Here is a 26,163-nt window from a genome sequence, read left to right on the forward strand (position 1 = left end):
CAAGACTAAGTACTATGCACAATAGAGATGCTTCAGATGGTTGTGACTAATGTCTGTGTCTGGTTTCCCTCAGCTTTAAGAGGGTGGAGGGGAAGCATAATTTACTCCACAATTAGAAAAACATCCTGGTAAACATTTAGATATCATCTCCCAGAGGCAACACAGTTGCAATTTCAGACAGTTCTGTTTTCCCTCTCTTTGTTTTATACTTACAGTTTCAATATTCCCACAATACCATGTAATTTCAACTAAACATTAATTATCACTGGACATTACTTTTCGAATAAAATGTAGAAAACCCCTAATTATCTGCCAGAATCTAAACTACTCTTCTTTTTTTTTAAAAAAAAAGCCTACTTCAAAAAAAAAATCATTGTGACACACTTCTCATTTTATTGTTAACTCATGCAGAAAGAAAAATCCCAGTTATCTCAAATTCACTACAGAAGATCATGTTTGCTTGATGCTTAAAAGTTCTCAGTTGACGTTTAGGCTTATAAATGAAACATCTTCAGTGTGCCATTAGAGCCACACAAGCCTAAGTACTTGAAACAGTCCAATCAAGCAGCAAGTCTTGCATTCATGCATTCAAAATGAAAACACACACTGCCTAGACTGCAGTTTCACTTGTACTTAGTCGACTTAATGGTTCACTGCCTAAAGAGAAAGATCTCATCCTCCCCATTCTCATCTCTTAGTGTTCCCTTTTTCCACCATTCTTCCTTCTTGATATCTTCCTACTCTCACTTGCATGGTCCTATCTGTTTTCTGACAGCCACACCAGCCATTATCACACCTTGCAGTGAATCAATTGTTCTCACTAATATGACCGAAGGCTATGATCTCTTTGCTCTTTGGTTTCTGCTGGTTTGGAGAATGAAAAGACTCCACAGAAGAACCAAACAAGTACCTGAACCAGCAAAAGTCAAACAAGAAAAATGCATGTTAGGAGTGTAGGTATGGAGAAGATGAGAGCAGGTAACTCCACTTTACAATGTCTGGACACTAACCATTTTGTTTACTGTTTCTCTTGACACCACCACACAAACATGAAAGCAGGTACATCCAGAATAAACTGCAACAGAAGTAATTTTGTTTGCTTTCCAATACAGCAGCGATATCTCATATATAAGGAATGTGATACTTCATGGAATTTCAATGTTTTTGAATTTCATCTTACTTTCTATTCTTTACTGAATCACCAACTTGTTTTGAGACTGATGTAGGATATGCAACAACATCTCAAGAGATTCAGAGAGTGATGGGTAGCTAGCACTGTATTCTAATACAGTAGAGAGCTGATCAACCAGTGTCTAGATGTGCATTTATGTCAAGCATTTACATAAATCCTTTTCTCATGGATTTCTTCACTGTAAAATCCCTGGCTGTGAGCACTGTATAGGATGATATGGATTTTTAGATTGCCTTCCATCCAGTGTTCCTCACTTACTAGCATGAGAGCTATATTCCTATGCTATTCCTATTATATGCTAAAGTGAAAAAAGAAAAATAGATAAAAAAATTCTACATAGACAAGTCTTAAACTCTAAGGAGGGCTTTTTGTTGTGCTTGTCAAACATTTTGTAAGTCAATACAAATCAATTACAGCAATTATATGAAGAAAAATTGGTTGATTTTTTGATTTTTTTTTCCCCTGGGTTAATTTTCTATTGAGAAAAAGCCCATCTATGACAAACAACTTCCTGGAGAAGGCTGGGAAGGTCTTCCTTCACTGCAGCTGTGCCAGCACAGGTTAACGGCACCATGAGGAGTACAGATCTGCTCCGGGTTCCCCAGCCTTTGATTCATCATGTGAAATATATGGAGACTAGACCAAATTGCAGTCTGGATCCTGGACTCTGACAGAGCAATATCCTTGGAGGGGGTGTGAAATAAAGGAGAAGCCACGAAAAATATCTCTGAAAGCCAGGAAAGTCTGGTTTTCACATAACAGACACCTGATTTTAGAATTCAAACAGAATGCAATTTTGCTTTAGGAGCATACACTTCCAGTGCATTTGTGAATATTACTACCTCAAAAATAAAAACCATAAACAAGACAAACTTAAAATCTCATAACATGAATACAAAACAAATACTAGGATAGAAGAATCAATGGGTACATAAACGACTGTCCTTTCTTCCTCAGGGGCATTGTACTTGAAAATAGCTATGTTAAATGCTAATGTCAAAGTTCCTGTGCTCATAGGTTTTCTGGGAAAAACATCACGACTTTGACCTCCTTCAATATGAAATTACAAAGCAATTACTAAACAAGTCATGTAATCAGCCTGAAAGACATGTAAATTTATATATTTCAATTTTTTTTAAAAACACATAAACCCTACTTTAAGTTCTAGAATAGCTTCCAGAACTTCTTTGTTTCTCATTTCCAAGTAGAAATGTTCCTCATCTCTCAAGTGAAAAATGAGTGTGTAGTTTGATTCTTTAATAAAATTCTGTACACTTCAGAAGAAATCATTAATTTCAGTTTTGTGTTCTAACAGAGCACTAAAATAACACTCTATGCTTCAGAATAATTCCACTTTTTTTTTTAAACTAATTGCATTTCCATGTACTTTCAAAATACCACCACTTAGCAGTAAGGCTAAGTTAAGTTTCAAATACTTCCTAGTTTTTCATACAAGATAATGCATACCTGAAAGATAATCATTTAATCATCTAAAAAGCTTGATTACTTGACTTAAAATAAAATCTCTGTACAGTTAGCAAACAAAGGGGAAATTTGAAGTGGTTCAACCAGCTTTCTCGGCAGGCAGCAATACTCCCTATGTTACTGCTGAAATTATGGTCTTCCAGATAGGAAAAAAAGTTATCTTGTTTTCTTTTCTTGTGTGTAACTGACATACCCACACAAAAATGATGGTTCCATGTCTAGTGGAAGAAATGTAATTAAAAGAGTTGATTAGCCAACTGACTGCTAGACACGCAACAAAAACAAAAACCCACTCCATAACAAAAGGATTTCAGACAAATTAAATCCTCCAGCAGATTTTGAGAGATTTATTAGCGCTCACTGGAGTGGAACCGAAGTCCAAAAAAACAGCGAAAGATCCGTAAACATCTGCTCAGATCCTTCATCATGCTCCAGTGAATGAAGTACTACAGCCACTGTGCTGGTAACAGGGTAACATCTGAACTGACTCACACCAATGCCAGGTTATAGTTTGGTGACAGGAGTTCTTACTTCAGACTCAGATCCTCTGTCAGGTTCCCTTCACAAACATACACAAATCAGAGATTCCACTGCATTGCAATATGAATAAAAGCTTAGTCTGTCTGTAGAAACAGACTGGCACAGTTTTCTTCTTCCCCCTTATCATTCATAAGCAGTCAAAATTCTAGTGGTTCCCTGTCTCCTCCTGCCCTTTTAACATCTCCAGCTTCAATTGCAAAAATCAGCTTACTTAAAAGAAACACTTCCATTTCTAAACCACCTATATTAAAGATGTCTACCTTTCCTCTCCTTGAAAATGTTTATATAATCTTTACAATTTTAGATCAAAATTGAAGTACATTGCAAAGCTTAATGCGAAAATCTCGAATCTCCTTTCTACAAATCTAACATCAGGAGGGATGACACATTTAAAAACAAAACAAAACGTCCTTAAAATAGATGTGTTAAAAAGTAGGCTATAAACTAAATTTGTCCTTATCAGCAAAAATATATTTAAAGTTCTCTTCAGTTTTGGTAAACCCAAGTCTAAAACTAAAAAAATAAAAAAGGGATCCCTAAAAGCAACATAATAAGCAGCCTGGAGTAATGACCATACTAGGAAATATTGAAAGAATTGTGACTGCCTCTGAATTAAAAAAGGAAACTAAAGGATATAATGGCAGGAATATGTAAAATAATGATTGTCACAGAGGTATTTTTCCTAACACATTGCTCCGTCTCGTACCACAAAAAAAGTACCACTGGCCAATGAATCTGGAAGAAGAATTAAAAATTTTATATATAATGTGTAATTAGCTTATAAACTGCAAGGAATCACTGTAGTAAAGACTTCAAAAAAGACTATATGCTTATGTAGGAGCTAACAAGATCACCAGCAGCTTCACTGTGAAAGATTAAAATGCACATCACCCTTTACAATCACCTTTCAAAGTTCACACCAGACCAACTGATTATGGTCTAGGAAAAACACTCCTATGGGCTGGATGTTCCTTAGCAACCCACTGCATGACTTTTTTTGCGCAGTTAATTTTTGTTTTCCTCATTAATAGCAATCTGCTATGTCTGTTGCTGATTGCTTTTACGCACAACATGTCAGATTAAATGCACCATTTCCATTCCTGGCCTTCCATCAAAATTCTTCAAACTGTGGAAGTTTTAGCTTATTCTTAACCGTGACTGCCAGAGGGATTTTTTCAATACATGTATTTTATTTATTTTTTGTGCAGGCATGAAAAGAGAGATCTTATTTTTAGCTCTGGTAAATGAAAAAAATTAGCTTTCAGAACATTCCATTCCTCCTGCAATTAAATTATGAAAACAGAACTAAAGTGTAACTCTCATATCATGTGTTATTGCAGCACTACTTCATTTCCATGCTGAAAGCCCCCCAGAACACTTTGAAAACTTGGATAGTCTTTTTTCACCCTACCATCAGTACATTAAAATCTCGAACTCTTTACAGACACTGTTTGATTTCCTTCATCTCTGGTTTATGTATTTCAAAGAATAAAAAACATTTTTGGTGCAAAACAGTACTACCAAGAGTTCCAATATTTCAACCAAACCACGTTTTCCTAGTGGAATAAGAAGCCCCACAAACAAATTTTTTAACTATGTAATTTCAACAAATGTCAGAAATGTACTTAAAAACCATTTGTGCCCAGTTTTGAAGTTATTAAAAATGGAGAGTTGTATTCCGTTTCTCATTTTGTGCGGTAACTGCATTTATTTTTAGGCTTTTAAGGAAAGCCTTATTTAAAATAAATTATAAAGGAATTCCCATGCAGACTCTAAAGGGATCTATAAAGCAGATACAATGGAGATTGTATACTCATATACATACTGTTGATCTTCATGTACATTTATCCTGCAGCATAATGTTAAAATAAGTCATAACTGAAGAGATTTGGAAAAAAATTACAAAATCAAAATTATAAAAATCAAGAGTTTCAATATGTTGTTAATCACTTTCTAACAGTGTTCAATAATAAATTTCAAATAGTTAAGGTATTTTAAGTTCTTATATTTAGTAAGTGAAACTATAAAATGTTTTCTGTTGAATACATTTTGATTAAATAATTTTACAATATGTAAATAAATACAATATGGGCAGTCTTACTGTTTCAATCAAAATGTTACTACTTATATTAATAAGAGACCTCATGATTACAGAATCCATAATTGCTACAAACAATGATGTCCAGTTAAATCACAAATACAAAACCTAAAAAAAAAAGCAAACACAATAAAAGAAGAATCAAATCTTACCCATTCTTGAAATATAAAACATGTGCTCTTTGCAGTCCTGTTTCCATGAAAAAACCAAGTTCTTGTTCATGTGCAGTGGGCCCTGGCTTAGGGCTTCTGTTTTGTATATTGGCATTAATTACCTAATAAAACAAAAGAAAAAGGGAAAAAATGTATTTAGAAAAAAAAAATAAAAATCGAGCTTTGTGTACTTTTACACAGAAGCTAATACTTAACGTTGGAGAAATGTTTGCCATCTGTAGGTAGTGACTAGTGGACTATTTCTATCCTTACCTCCATTGCCACCCTTTTCATTCCTGGATATACCCTTAAAGCCAATTTATTCACCAAGCAGAAATACTGCTAAGCAAGATTTTATTACAGTTTTTCAAAAATTTTTGTGAAGAATGGTATACAAAAGAGAAGAATATAGAAAAGCATATTTGCAACCTTATTCAGTTAGCAGGAGGTGATGATATTCAAAAATCTAAAACTCCTGTTAGGTTAAAAAAAACTGCTGCAGAGAGCAGTAAGATTAAAAGCTATCTCCAGAGTGACTTCCAAAAAACAATTTAGCAATAACTTAACTGTATTACATCAGCATTAAATAATAATGGCCAGTCTTCGCGAACGAAGATTTTGGGGAAAGGTCTTTTACCTTTCCAGCCTGCGCAATGGATTTTTTAGGTGAGACACAGCCTGCGCTGAACTGAGCCCACCCTTTAATCCTAAGGTTCATCTGCCGGGGCCAAGCAAGCTTGGACAATGGCAGTGAGGTCCTCAGGACGTAGGTTTGTTTAGAGTGACCTTCTCATAGATGGATGGCCTCACAGGGCTAACGAGCTACCATCTGCCCGGGGGACTTGGGATTCGAACCCGTGGTCGCAGCAGTGAGAGTCCTGCATGCTAACCACTAGGCCAAATGGAGAGCTATCAGCTTTCATTTGCCTTCATATTCACTGTACAGTCTACCAGCTACTAAAAGCTAATAACAAAACAAAACCCCTTAGAAAATAAAAACCTGTATCTATTTTAAAAACAGTGCGAATTACTGTTCTCCCCATCACATCAAAGTTTTCTTTCCCGTTTCTTTTGTTTGCATGACCCTAACTGTATCCTATAACCCCTTCAAAGACAGCTGTCAAGTGACAGGCCCGAGGCTCATAAGCAATAGGTCTGAAAAACAGGGTCAGATAGATATTGCCAGCTCACTTCATTCTAACAGCATTCACAACGCAAAGAACAGAGTCCCAAGTGTATTGCTTTTTTTCAAAGGTATCTTTAAGCCTAAATAAAAAGCAGTAGTGTGTAACTACTAGAAATAAAGGGTACCACAAATTCTCTTTCCTCTAAAAAACCACTTAAAATAACACCAAATGAAGCTTAACTTTCTATAATTCATAATCCATAACTTATAAAAGGGAAGGGAGGTGCAGTAACTTGCCTAATATTCTGCAGAACTGTCCAGAAGTTATATCTTGTCTACAACATTAAGAAGCTCAGATATAACAGCTTTCATCAAAGAAATCCAAGTCTCCTACATATCTAGTACCTCGGATTTTGACAGTAACTGTAGTGCCATACATACATACAGTAAGAAATATATTACTGAGATAAACTGACAAATATGCTATCAAATCCAAGAACACTGTCCTGACTCAATTTATAGAACTATTAAGATTTATCTGAAGTTCATCTACATTTTAAAACCCTATGTTTATCTGGCTATCAGATCACAATTTTTCCATTGCCCTGGGATTGTGCCTATTAGGTGAAGCAAACACTTTCAGTTACTGTTCTGGACACCACATTCATACGTCATCGTACCTGCTGACAGGTACAATGTTAGGTCTGAGTTTTACCTTCAAGTAATTTATAAAAGAGAATTTAGGTGCAATTATGTTATTGGCTTCAAATAAGCATCAACAAAACTAATTTTCAATCTTCACAGCTTCATTTTGAATTAAATTCCTTTTATGAATTACCTGAAAATCTAGTAAGTATATAAATGCAATATACATATTCCAACACGTGTGTTTGAAAGACACCATAGTCCCATGTGCATGAATGAACTACCACAGGGTAACAAGAGGCCTCAGATCAGCATCTTGAATATACACAGTAACTCGGAGCTCTGTGCCTGTTTAGCCTACTGGCACTGTCTTCCAAGAGGTCAGAATGAGATAACATTCAAAGGATAGCTACCAGACAGCCATTAAGGTACACTGATTTATTGCCCAATGGTAGGTGTGCATTGAAGTCCTACGAAAAGAAACATCAGACATGTTTTTGTTGAGTTACCAAGTTGTTGGTAACACCACATCAATGAAAGATGAGCCACACAATTCTTCAATTAAGAAAACCACCCCAGCTTACCCTTTCTATCTCCTGAAGGTACAGGAGAGCAATATCTCCAGCCTTCTCATAGCATGTAACAATTTCTTGTTCACGGTCCACATGGAGATTGCTAGCTGAGGAAGAAATTGGCAACTTCTCAAGACAGAGACCTGGGAGGTAAAAAAAAAATTCAAATGAAGCATTAAAAGCTAATGTCATATAATATTATACACAAAATATAGTCCAAGTTAAGCCTCTTTAGCCAGGAGAAGAAACAAAGGAAATGAAGGTATGGTCCCCTGATACAGACACTAATAACTATATAAATAACATTTAATAACAATTAATAGTTATAAATCAAGAAGCAGCAATTTTTTTAAGCAATTTTTATTTAAAAGACATTATGACAATCGACCACTAAAGTACCTATTGTCTTTCTATTCCAGTTTTACATCACTGGATTTGTCTTCATTTTTCCAGAATGATCATAGAAACCAACGCACAGTGAATAAAGGCACTCAAGGTAATATTAACTTAGTTACTGTGCAAGGCAAAAGCATCTATAAAAACAAATACATTTTAAGAAATCAAGGTGTTAGGAAGTGTAATTTTTGTACTTAAATTTAGAAGAGGTAGCTCACTCTCACCAAGGCCATGTATGTCTTCTCTGCTCAGGCCTTATCCAAAGAACACATTATGTGCTTTGAAGGAAAAAAATAATCTTTGCTTGTCTCAAATAAAAACCCTACAACTCTTACTAATTAGTCATATATCCTACACAAGTCACTTCTATTACAGTTACTTTCAAGATAATTAAAGAGCTGGAAAGAACCTCAAGAATATTAATCCATTCATCTGATCAAAGAATCAACCAACCTCCGATACTTGCCTAACCTGTTCTTAAAACCTTCTGACAATAGGGATGCCATGACCTTCACATGCAAATTATTATAGAGCTCAACTATTCTCACAATTAGTGTTTTTTCCTAATGTCTAGATCTCCCTCTCTAGACTATTATTTCGATTCATCCTCAAAGAGAGATTATTCTGTTCTTTACAAAACATTTTTCAGTATTTATCTAGAGAGAGAGACATGCTTGTAACAAAGAATGTCAATTCTCACTCATTTCTTTTTTCATGCTTCCTTGACAGTTAATAATTTTTATCTCCTCTTGACACTCTCCAACTGGTTACCTCTATCTTGACTCACTGTGCAAAACAGGATACACGGCTCCACTTGAGGCCTCAATAGTACTCAGCAGGGAAGATTAAAAATTTACCGGTTTTCATATAAGATACTTTAAAAAAAAAAATTTGGTGTTTTCCCTTACATGTAAACAAAAATTCTCTTCTGTTTATGATCTGCAACAGATCACCCGCTCACAATCTGCAAGTCAACTATCTCATTTTATATTTATTTGAATAATGAATTGTATTTGAACTAGCACTTTCACATGTTAAGAGATGTATTTCAGGTCATTCTTTTAGCTTGTCAGCAGTAAATGCTGATCATAAAGTGCCTTCAACTGCTCCCACATTAATATAATCCACAATTTAAATGAGTGTATTCTCAATTCATCGTTGAAAGTTTTGAGAATCCATTGCTGAAGAAACTAAAACCAACAACAATACACATGGTTATATATTGGGCAGAAGTCTGTAGAATGCCAGGTAGCACAAATCCAATTTAGAGAATAGTTTATCACAGGATTTCTGTCAATCGATACAAGGTGGGGACAGTATGTTTCATTGCAATTACAAAAGAAAAACCTAACTTCAGAAGATATGTAATTTGGAGGGGTTTTATTGATAAACTCAAAACTATGCAACATCTGTTGCCTCCAGATTATTTTAGAACATCTATTAAGTTTCAATACTGGTCTGTAAAAGTATATCTCATTTGTATAAAAAAACAGATTTCTGGCTTGAGAGGATGCCTTAAGTCTGTATCAGAGTTTGTTGGCCACCTTTACTCTCCAGTTCACCCTTTTACCAGTACAAACAACATATAACCTACAGCTCTATTTGCTAGCTATACATCCAATTAAGACGAAATTCTGACTCCAGCACTAACCCCTCTGCTAAAGAAAAAACAACATCCAGTATACTTTTCAAAAACCTACACATCCCTAAAGCATGGCAAATACTCAAGTAGCCTGTCTCTTAAAAACCTGCAAAACCTGAGTTTTACAACAGACACCGGATTTTTCTCACATGTCATAGTTTTCACCTAACATACTTCTAAAAATTTAATATATTTGCAAATAGTCTAGAGTAGCTAACACTAATCTGCTTTTTTTTTCAATTTTTCAATCAAATCACAAATATCTGAGAGGTTATTTTACTAACAGTAAGTCAGAGCTCCCAAAACAGCAAGATTACACTATAGAAAAAAGTCGGTTATCCTGCTACTACAGTAGTCTTGAACAGACCCTCTGATAAAAAGATCTAAATGTAAGGTTGATACTGGATAGAAAGTTTGCAGTGTCTACACAAACACCTTCAATCTCAGAGCTGACCACAGAATACAATAAATGAGCTGCAGTAAAAACATCAAATGACCGAAAGCACCAGATAGCTGGTACACAGATCACTCCTCCTCACTCCTTCTTTCCCATGACACTGAGAGCCAATGCCCCAGAGGTATCATCCCCTACATGAAGCATATAATTCAACTGACTGTTTGTTGATTTGATTCAGATTTATTCTTTCTATTTTTATATTTTATGGCCACAACCATAATCTTTTAAATCTGAAAGACTCACTAGAAGGACATTCTCTCATTTTAGCTGAGAATTTTCTTTAAGATATGAAAATACTTCAGTGCTCCGCCAGAAATTTTAAGTAATGCAGCAGGGAAGTACTAAATTCTAAATGTTCTTTGATGAAGTACAGAATACTCTTTCTCAGAGAAACTCTATCATATAATTACTATTCACTATATTTTTCTGGTATGTTTATTACAACCCAGGAAAGTATGTATATTTTAAGCATGCAATGCTTTGGAGCAGGAATTTTATTTGGCGAACTATCCTGAAATGACCACTTAACAGAATGGTTTGCACACTGTATATCTTTTGATGACTCAAGGAATAATTGCAATTCAATACTGTATTAAAAATGAAAACATATTAACTAGATGAAAAATCCTGAATAAATTCTGATTCTGTAACAGGTTAAAACTTGAGTCACTCCAGACTACTCGTTTAATTTTTTTCCTAAATACAGATGAAATTTAACAAATAATGTATTAAAGTACATAAAAGCACCATTTATTTTAAACAGATATACACAGCAACACAGGAATAACAACCACATAATAATGCCCACTTCTTCATAAGAATACTGAGAGATGATGGAAGTTAATTAAAATAGGGAACATTACATTAGGCCCCCCCCAAAAAAAGAAAAAGCACATGGTAATATAATAGAATTGAGAAACACGTGAACTTAAAAAAACTCCACATATTGCCCTAAATTACTTGCTGAAGACTTCTCATAGAATCAGACAAGTCAGTTCTCACCTTTGTGTTTCTTCCCCCACCTGCCAGGCAGGAATCTCTGCTACTCTCCCCCCAAAAGGCAGGCATTTCTTTAACTGTTTACAAACTGCCTTGAGATATTCAGAAAATAGGTACACATTACTGCTACAAAATATTATTGCATTTGTTGTAAAGGTCATAGCTACTGATTTATTTAGTTTTTATTCATTATTTTGTTTTATTCTGCATTCAAGAATATAATGACAATTGGTATCACAAGATGACTTGGATATTCATGACTTAAGTTTACGCCCTTTCAGTTAAAACCACCTTCAAATAAAAGCTTCCAACAAACTAGGTCAGTTTTAATTTGGGAGGACACTTATCTCATACATATCTAGTCCTGATATCAAGCAAGATGACTCCTGAGAGAAAAGAAAGTGAGAAGCAGTGAAATGAATACAAGTCCATACTAGTTAAGTTTACATGTTTTGCAAGGTAACTCTAAAATTGCTTGTCAAAAGAGCAGAAGAGCAACACACAGCATTTAGACATGAAAAGAATATTCCTGATATTTAAATTACATGATAACTTGCAAAGGTTTTCTTCAAATTTTCAAAAACTTTATAAATTACCCATATTTTTTAAAATATTGAGAAAGTAAACACTAGACAGTTTTATCACTTATTCCAAGTGGCATTCTTGTGTCTATAGTCTCAAATCAGTGGCCAAGGTTATGCCAAGTAAACTATTTCATTTTTCACAAATACAAGACCAGGGTGGCCCTACCACCACATATGCACAAACTGACCACTGCCCAAAAAAAGGATGCCTCAGTAACAACAGGTAACTAACTATACTTAAGAAGTCCTACACAAGTAGTTAATCAACCATTTTTATGTTAGAAACCAAACAAACAGAGAACCAGTCTTCTGTAGAAAGTTCTGCAGGAAAACCAATTAACACTCCCATTTCACCATACAGAGTAAACCAAAAATTACTCTAAGGTCAAAAGTTCAGATCTTGATTCTTACCACACAGACCATTACTGAGATAATTTAAAAAACACAACAAAACCACAAGGCTAAGGCCTATCACACTGATAGCATTGTATATCTGAGGATTATCCATGATGCCAGCCAGTACCTTGCCTGTATAAATTTTAGAGCCCACAAGTAATAATGGACTCCATGGTTTATCTACTGTTTCCAGTAGGCAAGTCCAAGGACAGATGAAAAACAGTGAACTACTGTTTTATACTTGAGTCAATAAACATGTTTTTTCAAGAGAGAGAGTTGCTTCAATAGATACAGATTTCTGGGTTTGCTTCCTGGTTTCCTTACTCGGACATGTTAAATCCAAGTGTATTGGAGTACACAGCACTTAGTCTTCCCCATATGATATGCAAAGCAACACTGGTAAGTGTTCCAAATGCTGTAACACAAAAACCTCTTTCATCTCCTTTTAAAGAAACTTCATGTTTAGCCTATGTATTTAGAACAAACAATTATACAGACTATGGTAAACACTTATTAGTAATTTTAAAAGAGAAACTGGAACAATCTGAGTTATTGCTGACAAGGAACTCCCACAGTTTATTTCTGAACTTAGAACAAACACCGCTAATTTCAATGCAGGGAAAGACTTATTTCTAGAAGTCTTCAATCAAAGATTGTGACTTGCTTGCAGAGAATTTTTTTAGAAAGCAAAGCATGTTTTTTTCCCTCTTCAATTCCCTAGTGATATTTGCAAAGTAATTATTATAAAGGAAAAGAGAAAAAGAATAGATAATAGGCAAATATACTACCTCTTACTTTCATAATTACTGCAGATGCACTGTCTTAGTAGGAATTGCCTATTGCTACAGACCATCCAAGGAAATACAAACAATTAATTTCTCTGATTTTTCAAGTACCTTCAATTGCCCATCTCCTTATGCCAAGACTAGGGTGGGAAGGTCTCCAAAAACTGTCAGAATGCAGGATCTCTATGGCTAGTTCCATATACGTTTTCCAGAAAAGGCATCAGGAAAATGATCAATATCCTCTTCTCCAGCATATTTGAATTTAAGGGAAGCTCCTCTGGCTAGCCACTCTTTTAAACACAGACTACTAACAGAGAATTAAATTCCATTCTAGATGATAGGCAGAACAACATAGGCAAAACTTTCCAGAGCTGAACACAGCTTTTGGTCACACATGCTCATACTGCAATGTCATTACATTAGCACAGCTTTTCTAATGCCATAGTTATGCTAGGGCTTCTAAGTGCCTTGAAGTTTCTCAAAAAAAGAGAAAAGAAAAAAGCGCAGAAATACTCATCTCCTTTTCTGAACTGAATACCTACTGACTACTCCAAGCAGTCAATAAGACCATAACAATATTTTGGGATTTCTTTTAATATCATCCAAAATAACTGTTTTGAAACAATTGGTTACTCTTTTCCTCTAAATGTAATGAATTCAAATCTTTGTATTTTCTTAAGAGTACAAAACAGACTTTTACAATATCTTTTAAACAAAAGAGATCAGTATTTTTCACACACACATTTGTTTCTTCATAACCATGTGCCAGACAGTTCTTGCTGCAGTACAGCCCTTTGACAGACCAGCATCTTGTAGAGGGGCTGAAAAAGTTCAAACAAAAGATAAAAGCTGATATAAGGACTGATAATTGCTGCAGATCCTGGAGTGAGTGAATATCTTTCTGCTGACACCCCCCCCCCCAAAAAAAGCAGAATTGCTGCACACCAGTACATAGAGTGGACATCAAGGAAGCTGTTCGCTCAGGAGAAAAGAGATGATTTAACTACGGAATTTACAGTTTTGCTGTAAATGTTCAGGATTGCTCCTACAAGCTTCTCTGGCTCCACTGTGATACCCATTCTTCCTGTGCCATGAGAAAAAAAATGAAAAATCACTAATTTTTCATTTGTGCACAACATTTTTTTTCCTCCCCTCACTCTGCCAAAGGAAGGATTCTGAAGAAATTCTAAAGATTTGGAAGAAACTAAGAATAAGAAAAAGATACCACCAAACTGCTCAAGTCCTAAAGAATTCTATTTTAATAAGAAGCATATTATTTTAATTCAGTGTTTATATTTCAAATACCACAGCTAAAAGCAGCACTGAGGAAAGTGAGATAAATGTCTGGGTTCCCCCCAGTCCCTGCTCCAGCAGAGCAGAAGTCATAAACACAGGCTGGGGAAAGACAAGCTTTAATGGAGAAAGTCTGAAGAATCCATGGCACAGGGTTCCCAGCCATGGGCTGGAAACTGCCTGCAACATTTGCACAGCAAGACAGGAGGAGGGAACCCAAGCTGAGTTCTTGACCCATTGCCTAATGAGGCTAGAGATCCCCAGCACAATTACTAAACCAGCTTTCATTTAGCATTCTTCCATGAAGAGCTGCTTGGTGTCTGCTGACACAGGCTAGCAATGCACAAGATCCTATTACAATTGTATATGATTAAAGTTAAGTGCAGCATCTTTTCCTAACTGCAGAGTAGCAATTCACATGCACCTGACACTTCCACTGAACCTAACGAGTATTTCCATGTTTCTGTAAACAGAACTAATTAATAGCCAATCATTTAACTTGTTAAATGCAACATTAAATTTGAATATGGGTCAGCAGCAGTAAAGATAGTCTCACCTTTCTCAACACACACCATCTAAATGTAAACACAGTTATTCAAACAGGCAATATGAGACGTAAAACAGTCTGCAGCAATAAAGCTACAATTCTGTAATAACACAGTCTAACTTACAGACAACATCCCTCATATACTTAATTCTTTACCGTAATACAACACAGCCATCTTGAATATCTGGAGTAGTCTACTAATCTATACACTGTATTAAACACATTCTCTTTACCAAAATCAAGTTTACAAAGTTGCAGACTTTAAGAAATGTTATGTCTTTTGACTTAAACAGCATCAGAGTTATGTTACCTAAAATTTCAATAAGCTTATTTCCTATTTAAATATAAACTTGCTATTTAAGAGATCCTGACAAGTTGCACCTCCCCAAATTAACACCTCAATATCCCACTGTGTATGCATCTCATCCCTGCTTCCACAAGCAAACAAAACTGCTTAGAAACATGGGAGACACTGCCATGTACAGTATTTGAATAATGCCTATGTGTGCTTTCCAGTATATTACCTCATTCATATACTGCTGAAAACTTGCAGAAACTTAATTGTCCTGTTCCCAGAGGCCACATCCCTACGGGAATATTAACTTCAGCCATCATTAAAATGGCTTCTAAATATATACTTCCATATGGTAACAGCATATAGAGAATTTCTTTCTGATTGGTCTTGTAAGAAAAGTAAGTAGGAAAAGTTGGAGCTACTTACACATGCTTAACATGAAAAAAAAAAGTAAGATAAATGCACTCTTTCATTACTTCTTAATGGATTTATAACTTCTCTTATTTCAATTCTTCATGATTTTCCTCAGTCTCAGAATTCAGCACTGCCAATTAAGCTGATCTAGTGAAGAAAGTAAACAAATAGACCCTAAAGAGACAAAATTAACCTCTTGAGCAAAGGAACCTTCTCCATCTATCAGAAGGTAGTCCTTCCTACGTAGATATTCAAATATCAAGTATATAATACAGCCAGAAATGTGCAAAATCCACATTTTACTTTGAGCCAAGACTTGCCACCACAATCTCAAGACTGTCCTGCCTTTCTCCTCCCCCTGCCCAGCCTCATTTCTTAACTTAGCTCGAACTGCATAACACAGCTCTAATAACCAGTACCGATGTTCAAGTTATTTTTGTGGCAGAAGGAAAAAAATCTGGGTTTTTTATTGTACTGCTCCTTAAAACTTCATACTAAAAGGCATGATGTGCTCCTGTGACTAACAGGCAACAGCTTCAGGGAGCCAACTCCAGCAATGTTCATACACCTGCCCTCAGGCTAACACTTTGGAATAACAAAGTCATGCAAACCTGCCCATTTCCTCAGCACTGTCATCCTTCTATGCCTATTTTTCTCTCCCTCATCACACACTCTTGAAATAAGCTGGCACCTCCAACCACAGGCATTTTGCTACAGCAAATTGTTTTATCAGATGCTTCTCCTTTGCTTTTGTGTCAAATGAATTTACAAGCAGATGGGGGAAAAGCTCACCAACAGATCCAAATAAGCATTCTCATGTTTTTGCAAATACTAAGTGGACCACTGATTTGAAAAGCTCCATCTTTTCAATTTATGTTTTGTATTATATTTTTTAAATGTCCCCCTGAATGTCTCCAAGTAAGGCTTTGAATCTTTGAAAATTATGTATTTAATATAAAACCTATGATTTTATTAATATTCTATCCCACACAACACCTTCTACATACCCATACAGAGCCATTACTCAGAAGCACAGTATCAAAATTAGCTCTTTTCTTAAAGTAAAGGAATCACCAGGTCTAATCAGAACTGTATTTTATGGGCACAAACAGATATACATAAAAAGTCAGTGTGAGGTCAAAAAAGTATGTTAGTCCATAAAGTTAACTACATAAAAGAAAATTATCCTCTCCTACAACTCTGTTTTTAACCTGTGAGTTTCACGAAATGGTGAAGAAAGGCACGAAAATATCACATTCAGTGTACCGTGAGGTAGCTATATCCTCACAATTTTTACATGAGGGATATCTAAACAGTGCTGTCCTGGTCTATTCTAACCAAGTTTCTGAGGCTTTTCATCATGCATTCACATGACAAGTCTACTCCCTGCTGTTTTAACGGACACAGCAGCAAATAACTTTTCATCAGACCATCTTACATCTTCTTCTAATTCAGGATCAAGCACAACGCATCATCACTAGCAACATTTTTTGTTGCCAGAAGCCAGGAAAAAACTAAAACCAAACTACCTATCTATAAGCTCTTCAGCCTGATAAAATGCAGCCACGCCTTTATCACCGCACTAACAATTTTGAACACTTTCTCTAGGAAGAGCAACAGACAGGAACCACTTTCCAGCATTGCTCAGGCACTGTGATTCCCCGCACATCACAGGCTGGCAAACAGTCACATGTAAAGGAAACAGAAAATATTTCAAAGGTAATTTGATAGTTTTTTCTTGAAATTTTGTTGAAATTCTACAATGTTGCATTTTGACAAATCTATTGAGAAACCTTCTTTGGAAGATTTGAAGCAGCATTTCTCTACCTACACATTTCCAAGAAAATAATAACTATCTTCCTTGCTGGGTTTGAGAGTCTTTGAATCCTTAGCTTAATTTATTATCACTCCATATTATGCCTCTTCTCACATATGGTCTTATAACTAGGCTGTCCACAACTAAAGCTATAGGCAGATTAGCGAATTAAAAGCATTCTTTTAAAGACATATATGCATTTAACTCATTTTTGCAATAAAAAAATCTGAGGACTTCCTTTGTGAGCGTGCTGCAGGTAGCAGATAGCTTTAGTTCTTTGGTTTCACAGTTATTCCAATTTGAAGACTTCAGGGGTGCAATGACACTAAATTTCCTGGACTATCGTAACAAAGACTTTTGTAAAGCAGACTATTGTAATTTAATGAAGATTTTGCAGTAAAGTATATAAACAACCCTGATGGGTAATGCATTCACACACACTCAACTCTGGAGAGTCCGAAGAAGAAGAATTTCCTTCTTTGGATTTTTCTCACTACTTACTTTCTAACAACATAAATACATACAAACATATATTTATATGTGCACATATATATACACATACATAAACACACACATCTCCCTGAGAGTTGAGCATATCTTTAGGGATCTGTCTTTCCCATTCACGTTCCAATTCCATTCTTTCTCCCTATCATTGTCACTAGTGCTGTTCCTCTTCCCCTTCTTTCTAGCCATCACTAGATAAAACTCCAGCAAAATTTAGCTTGAACCTGCCCCTGAACCAATTTTGCCCTTCACTGCATCCATACACAAATGCTGAATCTTCCTGTGCTGTGAACAACAGAAAGACATAGTTTGTATGTTCCTCATGCAAGAGCAAGATGAGGAAAGCAGGTAATTTCCAAGGGCTTGTTGTGAGCTATGGAACTGTCAACTGTTACAGTGCAACGTGCTCATTTAAGTACCCTGTAACAACTGCAGAAGAGGAAACATGTCGACTCAAGCATCCCACTCAATCTCTGAGGTTACAGAATGAAACCTGAGTGAGAAGGTAAGCACCTGGAAGTGGTCCCACCTTAAACAAGGAAAAAAACCTTAAGGCAATTAAAAACTACCATTAGTTATATGCCCTATGCTTTTATCAGTGGTAAGAACAGCAGTATCAGACCACTACACAATAGCATACAAGACTCCAAATCCACTGGAACTGGATTGAAATGGGGCAAATCTAGCAGGTATCTTTCATTGTCTCTGCAGGCTACAGCACTCCATAGTGCAGCTGGGACACTGCAAACAGCTGCAGATAGTCCCTCACTGCTCAATAACATGGTGCTATGACTGCCAAAGAAATAAATCTACATACCCTGAAGAGTTTTATGTTTATATAATCCAGTTATCCTTGAACTTACAAGAAGAAATACAAATCCTAGTGAAGCACAAAATCCCTGTAAGAATAACTCGTAATAGCTACAAACCTCAATCACCTCTGAAGAGACTCCGAATTCAGACTGTAAAGTTTATAGTCCACTCTTACAAGGAGAAAGAAGAAAATCCAGCCAGAAGGGGAAAGAGAGTGAGAAATAAATGTACACTACTGGGTACAAGCATATGTTTAGTTGTTAAATACTCTAAACCTGTCTAGACTTTTAATACTAAATTTAAGACTGCTCTGTGATTACCACCTCATTCTAGAACATACAAAGGACTATATTCTTGCAATCTTCTACCATGGGAATAAGGGAAATTAAAATTTATGAATCCTCTGAGAGATTTGGTGTTGCTCGGCCTGGAAAAGAGAAGGCTCAAGGGAGCCTTAGAGTACCTTCCAGTACCTAAACTGGCCTACAGGAAAGCTGGAGAGGGGCTTCTTATAAGGGCAGGTAGGGATAGGACAGGGGGGAATGGCTTTAAACTGAAAGGAGGCAGGTTTATGTTACATATCAGGAAGAAATTCTCTGTGGGAGGTGGTGAGACACTGGAACAGGTTAGGTTGCCCAGAGAAGCTGTGGATGTCCCATCCCTGAAGTGTTCAAGGCCAGGTTGGATGGGGCTCTGAACAACTTGGTCTAGTGAAAGGTGCCCCTACCCACAGTAGGGGGTTTGCAACTAGATGATCTTTAAGATTCCCTTCAATTCCATTTAAACTGGAAACAAAAAAAGATGTTTCTGAACCCAAACAAAACAACAACAAAACCCCAACAGTTTGCTTGGTTTGCTCAGGTAAACTGGAAGCGAGTCACCCAGTAGAAGTGACCAAACCTGCAAAATCCAATCAAGATCAATAAGGCTTCATATGCTGGTTTTCTTCTCTCTTTTTTTAATCTCTAAATCTGAACCTACAAAACATTTCAGAGTAGAAAAGATACATATTTTTCTATTTTTGCATACATTATATTTAAATTAAGTGAAATTATTAATATTAATATTTTCTGCAAAATTTATGCCACTATGTTTCAACCATTTTATATCCTTATGAGGTCAAATAAAATGAAGAGCTGAGCTCTGGGAAAAGATTCAGTTGAATTACTGGGATTCCTTGGAGATATAAGCAAATTTAGGTACTTAAAGTTGATCAAGTCCAAGACTGCATTTTCCTGGAAAGAACGTGACAAATTCAACAGACATCCTCACACACTTAAAAAACAATACAAAACAAAACAAAACAAAACAAACAAAAAAAAAAACTAACAAACAAACAAAATCCACAAGGCTGAGTGGAAGTGTACCCAAACTAGACATTGCTCAGAAGCCCACACAGATGTTGTGTGAGAAAACTGGGCAGACTCACATCATATAGAAGAACTCCCCATATACTCCCTTCCCACTTTGATCCAAATAGTGACCAGACTTACGAAGCATCCTTTTGTCTCTGCTACCAGTTACTTCCCTTATTTCCTTGACACCTCTATAGAGCATGATTTATGCTTGTCTAACATTTACTAGAGGACTGTGTTGGAGAAAATCAGTCGCTCTCTTCCAAGACTAACATTAGAAACAATCCTTGATCAGTTGTCAGTTAACACTATTGAAGTCTCTCACAAATTGTTTGCTGCCTTTGACACTCTTCTTGCCATAACAAAAAGCACATGTGCAACCCAACCCAAGCTTAAACACAGCAGACCAAAGCAAACATTTAGCTCAGTAAATTTTAATAAACCTCTGGCATACAAACTGACACTTTCCTCAACACACTGACCCAGCTTGAAGTCTATTACAGTTTTCTAAATTGAAGTGGCACTGCCACCTTAAGACACAAGGCCAGCATTACAATTATACTAGACCAGTAAAAAACAAAATACATTTTAACGTCACTTCTGTTTTTAAAAAACTATATTCATGTAAGAAAATTTCAAAAATAAAACTTCCAAGTCATGCATTACTACTTTTCTCAATTAAGTGGCAATTTAGTTATGCAACATAGCTTAGGCTGAGCATTTTAACATTCAGTAAAAGGCATGACAGTGAATTAAGGTTCTCCACTCTGCCCACAGCAACCACAAAACTGCACTGCTTTTTGTAACTCTTAACTTTCAGCAACAATTATAATGCTTTTAGTATTTAGCAACAGTTACTGTGACATTTATATATGGAAGGACTTTTAAATACACACACTCAAAAAACTTGATCAGGTGACAGCACAGTTAGAATATTAATTGAGGTACATGTCCTGTCAACCTAGCACAAACTCTGAATAATTTAAAGGACCCAAGCCATCTTCTTTTTTCATCTATGAATATGGTACTCCACTACTGTGTTGATGATATTCACACTAAAAAAAATCAACTTCAGACAAGATATAAATTAAGTTTTAAAACACATTATGACACTGGAAAGAGCAATCTTACCTTTTGTAGAATATGCTTCAGCAATCATCCGCAGCCTGTACGGTGGGACTGCAGTGAGCTGCAAGTCATCAATGCCAACTCTGGCATATGTATTTAGAGCTTCTTTGTAATCACCTTCCACATAGTTTAATTTAGCCATAATTAGGTTAGCTTCTTGTAGGAATTCTGGCTAGAAAGAAGAGAAATAAGAAAGGGTTTTTCCTCGGAAAACACATCTAATTCCTTCCAATAATTATTAGATGTGTTTTCTGTATATATCCATGTACAATATTTCTTCTAACAGAGCAACAAACCAACAAAATTCTGTCCCCTGTAATATTTGAGACGCTTGAGGTAGGGGCGAATCCACAAAAAACTATTTAAAGGTAGCCTATCATTACAACCCCTCCAATGTTTTCTCTAACACCACAAGCACAGTTAAAAATTAACATGGCATCAAAACTTAATGATACATGTTCCACAGTCTACATATTTAATTCACACAATTTCAAAGTATCAGGGCAGAATAAATGTCTTGAAAAAGAGGATTAATGGATGAATAAAGAAAGAAAAGGAAGAGAAATTAATACTCCCAGAAACCACAGGAAACAAAATGTTATAGATGACTGTAAAACGAGCTTCTTTTAATCTCTCAAAAGATGGATGTTGAGTACAGAAGAGATAAGTTGATGTAGCAGCTACAACAACAGTTAAGTAAAGAAGGGTCAGAATGGTTAAGAGCATCAAAAGGTTCTGACAGAAAATGCTCTCAGATATTAACCTCAATTTCTGCACCTCCAAATACAATTTAAGGAACCTTTCCTCAATACTACAATTTCAACTTTTCTAATTCTTGCTTAGGCCGATTTACATACCTTTAGATTTCCCCTATCAAGAGCTGCCGTGAGATGTTTCCTGACCTCAGTCAGCTTTGGCTGGGGGCCCCGTGGACTACTACTCTGTTTAAGAGTATTTTCTTTCAAAAATTGTTCTAGTTTGGACTCCCCAAGGAGAAGCTCTGCCATGTCATCTGTAAATAAAACCAAAACCAGGAAATATTAGAAATCATTTTATTTCACTACCATTTCAGTGGAGACAGCCATTGCCTGAATTTTAAATAGAAACTAATCAAAGCAAACACAGCATCCAGTACTCAGGTTTATCACAAGTCATGTAGTACTTCATTTTACTTTTCAATTTATCTTTTCCCAGCCTGGTTCATTGTAGAATCAAGTCTCGTGTTTTAAGATATAAAGAATTAGAACACTAACCTGAAGTCAGTATTCTCACCTTCCTCCTTAAAAAGCAGCACTTGATTCCAAAGCTTTATGTAGCTTTCTGAACATGACAAGATATACTTCTGATACTCACTTTACCAAAAAACTGGTTTCAAATATGAATACTGATATTGGATTAGTTTGTTTGAAGTTACATGTCCTTCATGATGTCTTTGATCGCCATCTATATTTTGTCTGTAGATTTCACTCAGACCTTGTTAAGGCTCCAGCCATCCCAAGTCTGAAAGTATCCCAAGTATTAAAGTCCATTTTCATCACTCTCCCAGTTTCTTAGGGTTTACCTAAGAAACTGGTCATCCTCTACTCTACTCAGGGCCACTAAACTTATTTTACTGAAATGTGTTAGTTCTTCCTCTAGTGAGAAGAGTGATGTAAAAATCTTGGACTTGAAAAGACCTGGTCATGCCTTGCAAACAATGTCTGAATAATCCAAATATGTAATATCAATAAATAAAATAGACTTTTAGAAAGGAGAAAGGCAAAATTTAACAGTCAGAAAAGCGCTCACCACCTTTAGCATTGTCCCTAGAGGTTATGAAAAGGGACAGAAAGACCAGGGCATGCAGAAGTCAGTGTTACTGTAGAGGAAAAGCTTTCCCTCAGGAAATATATATATTTCAGGAAGTATAAATGCATCAGCATTATCTTTTAATTATAGCAAATTTCAGTACAATGCCATTCTACAGTAAGCTATAAGGACCAATACTGTCCTGTAACGTGTCCTACCGAGTAGAAAGACAAAAACTTAGAACTTTTTTTTTCCTTAAAACTTCCAGTTAACTGCTGATTCTTAAACCACAATTTCTTCAAGAGAAAGTTCAGAGACCAGACAAAATAACAGAAGCATCAAGGGAGCACTTATTTTTCCATTTATGTTTTTTATATGGTGTGCTGGGAGAGATATCCATGGTAAGCTCGACATTTATTTGTTCTCAACTACCATTCACTTACGTTTTAGTGTTTAAGCACTGCTGGAAAAGTTCTCAGCATCCTGATGAAGACAAATCACACCAGAGACACCACCTGGTTACCAGTCTGCTTAATTTTCATCTGATCATAGTTGTCAAATTCATCAATCCTAAATTTGTAGTGTCAGTTCCATTCCCAAAGTCCACCGAAACGAGACCACTAAAGCTTCTCCTGATACTTCAGGTACACTCATCTCCAGATCAGACAACAAACAATTTGAAGTGTCACTTTCTGCATGCATCTTCTCTTAAGAGCACCTTTATGCCTCTTCATACGCCTTTGGTTTTGCCTAAACTGTGCATCTTCTGCTCAATTTATCCTCACAACTCTAGATATAGCTTTGATACATGCTAGCCAAATATGCTGGTTCTTTGAAACATAAGGAAGGGGAAAACAAACCCCTGGTTTGGTTTTTTATCTCCCTGATGCACCATTGCTTTAGAGACATTTGAAAAAACGACAACAATCACATCTTCCAAATACATATTAAAGGCATACAATTCCCAGTTAAAAAAAAATACTACTACCACTCAATAATACAGCTAGAGTTTAATAATGAAACCTTATTACTCACTATTTGCCAACCAAAAAAATACTTTTATTTAGCTATTCAATGCCCACATGGCAAATGGCAGTTTGACACGCATCAGAAAGTCCATCATACAGTTTGCACATCCCTTAAAAATGAAGTTGATCAGTTTATAAAGTTTGACTGAAATGTTTTCATCTTAAACATCTGACGTACAGTTTAAAAAAACAAATAAGAGAACTTAAGTTTCAAAAATATAAAGGCTCAAAGTCTGTACACTATAGTATTTTTGGTACAGCCTAGGGTATTCTGCATGGAAGGCTGGCTAATCTGGCACTCTGGAATGTAACATTTCTGAACAGAACTAGAATGAGAAGATTTTACAGTACATAAGAAATATTTTGGTCATGCACAAGAAACCCCATTGTTATCTGCAGCAGGAAACAAGTGAGTCTACCAGGGCTGAGCACATTTATGACTTAATATGGCTTGCAGAGTCTTTCCCATGTTTTGAAAGCAAGGATAAGTTCCTTGCTACAGTGTGAATTTCACACACACATTATATCAGAGTACAGCAAAAAGCAGGGAAAGGGGCAGTACATGCTCTCAGCATAAGCATCGTGAGGGACCAACATCAGGCTTTGAAATTCCTTGTCCACAGCCTCCATTGCTCAAACACCTTGTAGCAAGAACAGCCACCAGGTTCAACAGTCATGGTCAGCTGCATCCCCCTAGGAAAGGGCCCAAACCAGAAATCCCAGACTGCCTCCCACCCCAGCCACAGGTCTGGATTCTGGAAGGCTCAGAACCTGTCTGAAGGCTGGGCTGAGGCTGGCCAAAGGCAAACAAGTACACTTTGACCCCTGGAGAACAGTAGGAGAGCCAGTTAGAAACATTCCCTTTCATTGGATCCAGCTCATCATCCTGGACCACACCATTCATCTGTAAACAGCACAATTGCCATTTTTAATTTCATAGGCTCTCAAAGCCCCTCTCATTTGAAGTCTATTTTAATATATTACACCTGAAATTTTAAATCCTCTGATGAAACAAAAGTAGAGAATGACCCAGTTTGTTCCCATGCACACAATGTTATCAGTATAATTCCATGAATTTTTGAAGCAATTTACACTAACTAGTTTTGTTACTCTTTCATTGAAGTCTGTTCAGCAAAAATGAAAAACAAAAGATATTTCAGTGTACTAAGTGAAGAAAAAGAAATAAAAAACATACTTCAACATTAGGGAAGGAACAGGATCATACATAGTTTCGAGCATTTCCACAGATTACAAAACCCCTCCAGACAGCCTTGTTCAACACTTGACTGTTCTCACTGTGGAAATCTTTTCCTTGTTATCCACTCAACATTTCCCTTGCTGCAGTTTTTGTCCATAGCTTCCAACACCTTCAGTGCACATTTCTGAGAAGAGGCCACCTCTGTATTTGGCTGCAGTAGGATCCCCTCTTAGGTTTCCCTTTCTAAGATTAAACAAATGCAGCTTTCTTAACTGCTTCTCTTATGTCACTCACATTTGCCCCCTTAGCAACTTGGTGCCCCTCCATAGGGCTAACTCTGCTATATCAATATTCAGCTTAGACCCAAACCTAGATACAACATTCCAGATGAGGTCTCATAAGTGACAAACAGTACAGGAATAATAATTTCTCTCAAAATGCTGAGCACAGCATGAGGTTGGTCTTCATTTCTGCAAAGGTTTGCTGACAACTCACACTCCTTATCCAACTATACCTTCAGATCCTTTCCTGCATCAACGCCTGAGAAGTTCCACTTCTAATACATCATAGATGAGATTGTTTTTTTTAAACCTGTGATCAAACCTCTGAGCCCAGCCAGCTTCCAACCTACCTTCTAACCCACCAGTCTTTTCAGTTGAGCTACAAAATATACTGTGGGGAACTGTGTCCAAAGTCTAAACAGTCAAAGCCAATAATACCCACCATCTTCACTTCATCCCTACAGTCAATCACTTCTCATCAAAAGCTATCTGGTTGGCTTGTCCTTGATAAATCCATGTCGACTGATCCCAATCACCTTCTTATCCTTCCAACCAGTTTCCAGGACATACTTCCTAATACTCTCACTGCCTAAGGTTAGGTTGATTGACCTGTAGTCTCCGGATCCTCCTTCTC

General features: G+C 36.3%; 1 protein-coding gene across 3 annotated transcripts in view; it reads right to left on the reverse strand.

Annotated features, from left to right (window-relative positions):
- TTC7B (tetratricopeptide repeat domain 7B) overlaps positions 1 to 26,163 on the reverse strand; it is a 134,893-nt gene that overhangs the window by 92,361 nt on the left and 16,369 nt on the right. For all 3 annotated transcript variants that reach the window (XM_027673400.1, XM_027673391.1, XM_027673407.1), the window contains exons 2-5: positions 22,092 to 22,246; positions 21,238 to 21,406; positions 7,823 to 7,953; positions 5,468 to 5,589 (exon numbers count right to left, since the gene is read on the reverse strand). In XM_027673400.1, coding sequence (XP_027529201.1) covers positions 5,468 to 5,589; positions 7,823 to 7,953; positions 21,238 to 21,406; positions 22,092 to 22,246 — 577 coding nt within the window. The remainder of the gene's footprint in view (positions 1 to 5,467; positions 5,590 to 7,822; positions 7,954 to 21,237; positions 21,407 to 22,091; positions 22,247 to 26,163) is intronic.

Source organism: Neopelma chrysocephalum, unplaced genomic scaffold (assembly GCF_003984885.1).
Source record: "Neopelma chrysocephalum unplaced genomic scaffold, ASM398488v2 Primary Assembly neopelma1_24, whole genome shotgun sequence".
In the NCBI taxonomy this organism is placed as follows: domain Eukaryota; kingdom Metazoa; phylum Chordata; class Aves; order Passeriformes; family Pipridae; genus Neopelma; species Neopelma chrysocephalum.